We start from the raw sequence: 10,168 nt of genomic DNA, 5'->3' as shown, positions 1-10,168 counted from the left end.
AAGGGAAAAGGTAAAAAAAAAAAAAAAAAAAAAAAACAAAAAAAAAAAACAGTTAGGTTAAAACTAGCCCTGCACCCCCACCATCTGGTTGCCATTCTCCATGGCGGGGCACATTGAGGAACCTGGCCTTGGGGCAGCAGAGAGAGTAAATCCGGCCCTACACACGTTAAAATAAACATTTTAGGACTGAAGATTACTTGAAACCCCAAAGTATATATATTCTGAAACCAGAGACCCTGAAGAGAAAAATGGTGGCAGTTGCATTTTTTTTTTTTACATCACACTATATCACTTAACTGTTTATCAAACCCAAATTTTCAGTAAAAAATGTATTCAAATAAATTTTAATGCACAAAAACGCAATCAAATACCAGAGAAAACTTGTGACATTTTCAGTATGTATGGCTAGGCTAATCTCCTTTCCTAAGGGATATCCCATGGATCCCTGAAGTAAACCAAAAGAATATGTGAAGAGTGAGAGCCTAAAAGGGGTATTCCATAGGACTCGGAAGGAACCCAAAAGAATGTGTGACAACTGAGAGCCTAAGAGGTATTATGGGCTAATGGATCCCCAAACGAATCCAAAAGAACTTGTGAAAAGTGAGAGTCTTTGGGATAACCAATGGGTCCTTGAAATAATCCAAAGAGCATGTGATGTGCGAGAGCCTAAAGGGTATCCCATGCTTCTGAAGTAATCCAAAGAACGTATGAAGACTGAGAACCTAAGGGATATCCCATGGTGCTGAAGCAATCCAAAGAACGTATGATGAATGAGAGCCTAAGGGATATCCCATGCTGCTGAAGCAAGCCAAAGAACGTATGAAGACTGAGAACCTAAGGGATATCACATGGTGCTGAAGTAATCCAAAGAACGTGTGAAGAGTGAAGGCCTAAGGGATATCCCATGGTGCTGAAGTAATCCAAAGAACGTGTGAAGAGTGAAGGCCTAAGGGGTACCCCATGGTGCTGAAGTAATCCAAAGAACGTGTGATGAATGAGAGCCTAAGGGGTATCCCATGGTGCTGAATACAAAAGGAACGTGTGAAGAGTGAGAGCCTAAAGGGGTATCCCATGGTTCTGAAGTAATCAAAAAGAATGTATGAAGAGTGAGAGCCTAAGGGGTATACAATGGGAGATGTGCTGTCGCTAAACACTTCTGTTGGGCCCGATCATGTGTTTTTGGCCCCGATAGACTTTAATAGGAGCACCGGAAAAACTCATGTAACATACACCTTACGACTTGTCTCCTCCTTCTAGTAACTAGCTTTCCATTGGCTAAAACTAAGTGTTCAAGAAACGCATGGACAAACACGTACAAAAAATAAATAAACAAAAAGGCCCAAAGATGGCGATTGTCCAATGTGAATGCAGACTCGCACTGATACAATAATAAAAGAAGAATTCCATCAAACAAAAAGCAGAAGATTACAAGTAATTCTCTTCTCGACCACATCGCGGTTTGGCAGCTAGTAACTGTAGAAGGGGAAGACGGCAATGGCGGCCTTCATATTCTCTTAGTACAGGTTTCCTTTAATACATAACCTAAAACCGTTGGATATTAAATCACAGAGACCTAGCTAATGTAACTTCGCTTGCATGATACTTTACTAGAACATGACTAATGTAACAATGGCTGTATTATAATTTACTAAAAACTGACTAAAGTAACAATGGCTGTAGTAACAATTACAAAGACCTGGTTAACCCACCATTGGCTGTATTATAAATGACAAAGGTCTGGTTAATGTAACATTGACTATACTATATATCACTGAGATTTGGTTAATGTAACATTGGCTGTATTATACATCACTGAGATCTGGTTAATGTAACATTGACTATATTATATATCACTGAGATTTGGTTAATGTAAAATTGGCTGGATTATAAATCACAGAGACCTAGCTAATGTAACTATGGTTGTAGGATACTTTACTAAAACCCATCTAATGTAACAATAGGTGTATTTTAATTTACTAAAAACTGGCTTAATAACTGGCTAAAGTAACATTGGCTGTAGTACAAATTACAAAGACCTAGTTAACCCACAATTGGCTGTATTATAAATGACAAAGATCTGGCAAACTTAGCATTGGCTATATTATAAAATACTTGTTAAGTATAAGATCTTAAGTTATAAGATCTTGTTAATGCAACATTGGCTGTATTATAAATTATGGAGACGTAGCTAATGTATCATTCGCTGTATGATAAATTACGAACAACTAGCTAAAACCAATGGCCACTACTCTGTTCTCATACTTTTAGACCTTTCTGCTGCCTTTGACACAGTTTCCCACCCGCTTCTCCTTAATAAAACTTAATTCCTTTGGCCTCCAAGACGCTGCTTTCTCATGGTCTCCACTATTTTGTAAAGCGCTGAGAAAATTGTTGGCGCTATATAAATTCTGTATAATAATAATAATAATAATAATAATAATGTAACAAAGGCTGTATTGTAAAATTACTGAGACCTGGATTCCCTATTGAAGAATGGGAAATCCAGATACAGGGGTGGATGGCATTGATTGACACTTGATTGGCAAACGCTCGGAGGAATTTGAACTGCGAATGTGTTTTTTTCCCAGCAGTTCTGCTTTATCAATATGACCCGAGCGTCATGTGATACACATAAATGAACCTGCCCAGCAGCAAAACACCCCAGACACAGCTCTGAAATCCCTCCTGGAAATGAAGAGCAATGTAATAAAAATTCTATTGTTGTATTATCATAGTAGGCGGCCCCGGCTCCTGGGCACTCAGCCCCCGTGTTTCCAGTTCCCTGCCTCTATAATGTTATTTCACTTTCCAAAAACTTCCTGTCTTGGCAGTCATTAGGCCATTCTATTGCTGTTATTACTTAATCAATGGAAGCCGAGATGAAAAACAACCAAGCAGTGAATAGAAGTGACTCAGGTTTCCTGTGTGTGTGCAGGAAGAAGGAACACCTTTGAACTTTGCTCTATGTAGGAGACATACAGACAGAGGGTCAGATTCACAGACAGGTGATAAGCTGGTGATTAAGCTCTGTATTGGCTTCCAGCACCGACTCCATTCACAGCAGGGAGAGAACTCTGCCAAGTTTCAAACTCTAAACAATCTCAGGACTTTCAAGTGGACAATAAAGCCAAACTCCTTTTTTTAATGCACAGCTGCTTTGTCCAGTGGACAAGGGACCACTACTCTCTCTTATGGAGTCACTCCCTTGCTGGCTGGACCATCTCCATCGCTGCATGACAGATTCTGCAGCATTCCAGGTTAGCGAGGGAGGGAATGACATCTACACTATGTTGCCAAAAGTATTGGATGCTGGCCTTTACACGCACATGAACTTTAAGGGGATCCCAGTCTTGGTCTGTAGGGTTCAATATTGAGTTGGCTCCACCCTTTGCCGCTATAACAGCTTCAACTCTTCTGTGAAGGCCGTCCACAAGGTTTAGGAGTGTGTCTATGGGAATGTTGGACCATTGGTGAGGTCAGGTACTGATGCTGGATGAGAAGGTCGGGCTCGCAGTCTCCACTCTAATTCATCCCAAAGGTGTTCTATCGGGTTGAGGTCAGGACTCTGTGCAGGCCAGTCAAGTTCCTCCACCCCAAACTCGCTCATCCATGTCTTTATGGACCTTGCTTTGTGCACAGTCATGTTGGAACAGGAAGGGGCCATCCCCAAACTGTTCCCACAAAGTTGGGAGCAAGAAATTGTCCAAAATGTCTTGGTATGCTGATGCCTTAAGAGTTCCCTTCACTAGAACTAAGGGGCCAAGCCCAACCCGTGAAAAAATACCTCACACCATAATCCCCCCTCCACCAAACTTTACACTTGGCACAATGCAGTCAGGCAAGTGCCGTTCTCCTGGCAACCGCCAAACCCAGACACGTCCATCAGATTGCCAGACAGAGAAGCGTGATTCGTCACACCAGAGAAAACATCTCCACCTCTCTAGAGAGTCCAGTGGCGCTGTGCCTTACACCACTGCATCCCACGCTTTGCATTGGACTTGGTGATGTAAGGCTTGGATGCAGCTGCTCGGCCATGGAAACCCATTCCATGAAGCTCTCTACGCAATGTTGTTGTGCCAATCTGAAGGCCCCAGGAAGTTTGGAGGTCTGTAGCTATTGACTCTGCAGACAGTTGGGGACTTCTGCCCACTCTGCACTTCAGCATGCGCTGAGCCCGCTCTGTCATTTTACGTGGCCTACCACTTCGTGGCCAGGTTGCTGTTGTTCCCAGTTGCTTCCACTTTGTTATAATCCCAGTAACAGGTGACCGCAGAATATTTAGTAGCAAGGAAATGTCACTGATGGACTTATTGCACAGGTGGCAACCTATCACGGTACCACACTTGAATTCACTGAGCTCCTGAGAGCGACCCATTCTTTCACACGTGTTATCTTAAGAGTACTGGTGGGCAAGTGAGATGTTATAACCACCATTTAAGATATTAGGAAACAGGTCCTCAAATCTCCAAATGATGGTGATCATAGAAACAATACGTACCAGACCAACTTTAGATCAGGTGCTGTTCCCCTTGTCTATGGGCAGCAGCAGACCACAGCAGATATCTGCAGCTGGCTAATTGCTGATTAAATCCTAACTGGCCAGGATGGGCATTTCCAACCAAACTATAGATGGGGGATGTCCTCAGGTTCTTCACTTTCCCTCCCCAATAGGCATTCATACATACACCAGGCAATCTGGGCAGAGGGAAAAAGAAAAGACCATGTAAGTTGGAGGAGATCAAAAAACAGGTCCTCGAAGCCCAGTGATGGTACCCATAGAACCAACATACTTATCAGGCCAACTTTGGATCAGATGCTGTTCCCCTTGTCTATGGGCAGCAGACCATAGCAGATACATGCAGCTGACTACTTGCTGATGAAATACTAACTGGCCAATTACTATAGATGGGGGATGTCCTCAGGTTCTTCACCTTCCCTCCCCTATAGGCATTCACACATACACCGGGCAATGTGGTCAGATGGAAAAAGAAAAGACCGGGCAGGTTGGAGGAGATAAAAAAAAACCAAAAACAACAGGTCCTTGAAGCCCAGTGACCCAATATACTTATCAGGCCAACTTTGGATCAGGTGCTGTTCCCCTTGTCTATGGTCAGCAGCAGAGCCCAGCAGATATCTGCAGCTGAATCATTGCTGAGGAAATACTGACTGGCTGGAATGGGCATTTCCAGCCATATACTACAAATGGGGGATGTCTTCAGGTTCTCCACCTTCCCTCATCCGCAGCTATTCACACATACACTGGGCAATTGGGTCAGGTCAGAAAACTAAGGACCAAGCAGGTTGAAAGATATCAGGAAACAGGTCCTCCAACCCCAGTAATGTCCATGTGTAGCTATTAATTTGCCTTGAGGGTAGGAGCTGGGCATGGCTGCTATGATAAAGGGCAGGGTTCACTGTCAGGCCGCATTGCGTGTCATGGCTAAGTTACTAACCTTTTACTTTATACTGATCTGTATGGATCTGTGTCGAATTCTCCTTAACTGTCAGCCAGCAGAAAACTAAAAGCACATGTAGAAACGGCTGTGTTATTACACAATAACATATTTCCTCCACTGGATTCTTGAAGTGATAAATCATCGACAACCAGAGCTCCTTACAAGAAAAGTTATTCCTGAGATACCTGAGAAATCTGAATCATGTGGCAATTAGTTTTTTAACCCCTTGTTAAAGCTGCATGAAGTTGAGTCAATGTCCTGCAATTGAAGCCACTGTCGAGGAGTTAACCATCTTAACATGTCACCTGTAGGCTCAACCTGTGATCGCTGGGCCATTATCTCAGCCATCGTTCTCATATTGCACCTTGCAGGCTACACCTGTTTGTAAATGATCACAGGAGGCTGATGGACACAAAACGTCAAGGTGAAGTACGCCCCGGGGTGCCGGCTAACTAACCCTGGGACTGGAAGTCTGGAAAAGTCACACACACAGAATACGCACGGCCTGAGGCTCATGACAGCGGGAGGAGCCAGAGGTTCATGTACAGCATCAGGCAGACGGTGATTTGCAATACTTTTTGGCTTTGAGGGCAAGGTACCTGCTGGGATTGCGCAATCAGCAATCATCAACATGCAAACTCTGACCATGCATGTTTTGGCCTGTGGAAAAATGGTCTTGACCAACAGCTGCTTTACTACTGAGGACAATGTCAGGCATAGATATCCTAGATCAGGGATGGCCAAACTACGGCCCTCCAGCTGTGGTGAAACTACAAATCCCATGAAGCATCTCTCTCCAGGAGTCATGTCTGTGGCTGTGAGAATCTTGCAAAGCCTCATGGGATTCGTAGTTCCACCACAGCTGGAGGGCTGCAGTTAGGCCATCCCTGCCCTAGATCATAGCCCAGTACAGTTATAATGGAATTCAGGAGCCAGTCTGTACAATCAAAGAGCCAGCAGAATTTTTCTTTAGCAGCCAGCTCCATTGATAACAACTAGAGAAAACCTCAAAAGTTGGCACCAGCTGACTTTTTTTAAGGAACATTAGTTACCCGACTCCTGAAATTTGTCCCGCCCTGGCCCAATCTGACCATAACCAGATGAACTGGAAGAATGTTTACCCATACATCTGCTCCCCCTATGTATGAAGAAGATACTACTCATTTTATTTGGGGAAGAGATAATACCAAATATGACTCACCCTAACCAGCTTTTACTGCAATTTCCAGCACTCCAGTTCTCTTCTCTCTAACACCATAATGACGGCAAGCATTTCTATGCCATCAAATACAATGAAGGAGCAGCAGTGGCTGATGGTTCTGCCTTGCACGTGATGACATTTGCAAGAGTGGTGGTGACAAGACTGATCTGGGTTTTAGCGGGCCGTTCATCATGAGCAGGAAGACCACAGGACCCAGAATTAAGGTAAATATTGCACTGTGATTATCCCCTCGACACAAGATATACATTCATTGTGCAATGTGGAGTTAGGCAGCCCTTCATATTAAATGGGCTGCCAACTTACCACAATGCAGGTTATGCAGCATTATTGTCAGCCACAGATAAAATCTGTGCATTGTGGTTCTCTAAAACACACTTCTATTGTGCACTGGCCAGGTGTGTTGGGGTGCCAGAAATGAGTGGTTGTCACAGGGAAAGAAAGACATAGCGGCAGTTACAGGACCAAGTGGCAGTTAGGGTACGCTCACACCATATGCAGTGCGTTCTGGTCCGATTCTGGCCGGAACGCACTTCATCGCATTCCGGCCGGCTCACTTTTTTGTAGGGCAGGAGGGGGCATGGTGGGCCTTGGAAGTGAATGGCACCATAGTCACGCCCTCTGGCCGCATCCCTGTTCCACTCCATAACCCCTCCTACCCCCCCTTCCACTGCACCGGAACACACTGCATCGCATTCCAGGCCGGCTCCCTCTTTTGTGGGGCAGGAGGGGGCGTGGTGGGCCATGGAAGTGAATGGCACCATAGCCACGCCTTCTGGCCGTAATGCGATCGCCCGCACGGGATCGCAAGGCACATTCTGCCTGCGGTCTGGTGCGATCAAAATAGTGCTTGCAGAATTTTGATCGCACCGGACCACAGGCACAATATGCCTTGCGATCCTGTGCGGGCGATCGCATTGCGGCCGGAGGGCGTGACTGCGGTGCCATTCACTTCGATGGCCCACCACGCCCCCTCCTGCCCCCCAAAAAAGTGAGCCGGCCTGGAATACGATGCAGTGTGTTCCGGCCAGAATCGGACCAGAACGCACTGCATATGGTGTGAACGAGGCCTCCAAGGACCTAGTGGCAGTTACAGGACCTAGTGCTAATAACAGGGAAGTGTCAGATATGACGATCCTACCAGAGGCTGCAGCTCTGCAGTAAAGGAAAAAATAAAAATCAATCACAGAAATGGGCGGCGGGACAGGCGAGTATAAACAAACATTCTTCTATTGCAGGCGTCCTCCTTTTAGGTTTTTTTAACAGTATCTTTTAACAAAAATCATACTGAGTGAAATATAAAGATTGCTATTGCTGGTCACCTTCTGATCATTGCCTGGCTGTCTCCAGCTTCAAGATGTTGAGATACTCACCTGCAACAGGCAAGCAGATCAGAAAAATAAAGTCAGAGCTCACAGTCTGTATTTTGTTCTGAGTTAATGACCTGGAACATTCAAAAAATCTCTGAATAAGCACAACAACCAGAAAATCATCCTCATCTCAAGAGTAGTCAATGGCAGCCTCCATACATCTATACTTCAGGTTTCCTTTAAATGAGTGAACCAATAGCAAGAGCTTGTGCATACAGCAGAGCTGCTGCAGGACCCAGCAGGCCCTACCCACTACAGACTGCCTGCAGAAAACTGCAGGAGGGGGTGGAGACAAGACTAGTCATCCTGTACAAGGAGAGAGAGCAGCAGTGACCAATCTTTATTACATGAGGGTGGGCGGAGACAAGACCAGTCACACTGCACAAGGAGAGCGAGCAGCAGTGACCAGTCTTTATTACAGGAGGCGGCAGAGACAAGACCAATCACCCTGCACAAGGGGAGAACAGGAATGAGCAGTCTTTATTACAGGAAGGGGTGGATACAATACCAGTAACCCTGCACAAGGAGAGAGAGCAGCAGTGACCAATCTTTATTACATGAGGGTGGGCGGAGACAAGACCAGTCACCCTGCACAAGGGGAAGTGAACAGTTTTTATTACAGAAAGGGGCGGATAAAAGACCAGTCACCCTGCACAAGGAGAGAGCGCAGCACTGCAAGGGTTAATTGCTCATTTTGATCTAGAAGCAAAAATAACATACGGTAGTTATACTACCCTCTGCTGCAGCATTCTAAGGATCCTTGAGTCAACACGTTCTATTACAGTGTATAGGAGGTGAGGTCGCTGACAGACATACCATTGCTACACAGAGGGAGCGCTGTGACAGCCGGCCAGCTCCGAGGTCTGCACCTAGACAAAAACGAGCACTTAAGTCTTGCAGCGCAGGTGCAGGGTAGCCCCACCGCCAGGGTTAAGAAAAAGTTTCCCCCGGCGTTTTCCTTTAAGAGATCTCTCAGAGGACCTGTGTGAAATTTCCCACCCCTGACCCATCCCTCTGGTCACAGTTCTCCAGTGTTCAGGCTTTTTACTACATGAACATGATCCATTCAGGGTTATGTCACACACAAATCACTCCACATGCACAAATGTCCCAGGATGCTTTGTACCAACAGCTCAATACCAAAGCTGCTACTGGAGGAAAATTCAATGAGAGTGCAAGGACAGGCACAGCAACATGCAAATGAGGTCTGGAAAACTTCACAAGCAATCTACTGCTGCCATAGATCACAGAGGTATGACCATTGCACATTGCAATCCTGCCCCCAGCATATGTCAATGGTTGTACACAGCAATTCCTGCAAAGCTGGCACAGACTAAGCTCCACCTGAGACTGAACTGCCAGACACTGCAGGTGCCATAGCTGCCTGTCAGCCTGGAACAATACTTTATCCATCTCTGCATTGATTTCCAGGCACATTGACTGTCTCATACAATCCCAAACCTGCCTATGCTGCAACATTGTATCCTACAGGACTGACAGACAATACATATTTATAAACAATTAGGAAGTAAATGTAACAATTTTTAAAAACATAAATACAAAGTTTCCAAAGGGAATCTTTTTTTTTTTTCTCTCCCCAGGGAAAGCAATCAGAGCTAGTTCATTGTCAGCTAACAGCTCCACTGACTATGCAGGGATGGCACACTCACCCACTCCGAACCTCTCCCTCTTGGTGGGTATCCAGCGGGCCATGGTACATGGGGGTGATCGGTGCTGGAAGTTGGCAGCACCGGAGTTAACGTGCTGGGCTCCAGCCCTCCCCCTGCTGCTCAGAGCTCTCCACCATGTTCGGTGACTCACAGGGAAGGGTGCCTGGGGTAGGAGGGGTCACTGGTGCAGTGGAAGGGGGGTAGGAGGGGTTATGGAGTGGAACAGTGATGGGGTAGGAGGGGTTATGGAGTGGAACAGGGATGGGGTAGGAGGGGTTGTGGAAGGGGGCATGGGCAGATCAGAGCTAGAGAAGCATGTGCAGATGGAGCAAGCTGCTGAGTTAGAAGGGCAGGCAATGCTTGTCTTCAGGTGGCTGCCTGGTGGAGCAATAGCAGGATCTGCCTTGTGTGATCCTGGCACACAGTGCTGCCCTCTCTGATCCTGGCACACAG

General features: G+C 45.8%; 1 protein-coding gene across 1 annotated transcript in view; it reads right to left on the bottom strand.

Moving 5' to 3' along the window:
• DOCK5 (dedicator of cytokinesis 5) overlaps nucleotides 1–9,907 on the bottom strand; it is a 105,358-nt gene extending 95,451 nt beyond the window's left edge. Inside the window, exon 1 of the mRNA XM_018565790.1 lies at nucleotides 9,716–9,907. Within this exon, the coding sequence (XP_018421292.1) occupies nucleotides 9,716–9,758 (43 nt within the window). The 5' untranslated portion in view covers nucleotides 9,759–9,907. The remainder of the gene's footprint in view (nucleotides 1–9,715) is intronic.
• Between the last annotated feature and the right edge of the window lie 261 nt (nucleotides 9,908–10,168).

This window comes from Nanorana parkeri, unplaced genomic scaffold (assembly GCF_000935625.1).
Source record: "Nanorana parkeri isolate BGI_ZX_2015 unplaced genomic scaffold, ASM93562v1 scaffold887, whole genome shotgun sequence".
Taxonomy (NCBI): domain Eukaryota; kingdom Metazoa; phylum Chordata; class Amphibia; order Anura; family Dicroglossidae; genus Nanorana; species Nanorana parkeri.
The sequence above is the reverse complement of the archived record's forward strand: the minus strand, read 5'-3'. Positions and strand labels throughout refer to the sequence as shown.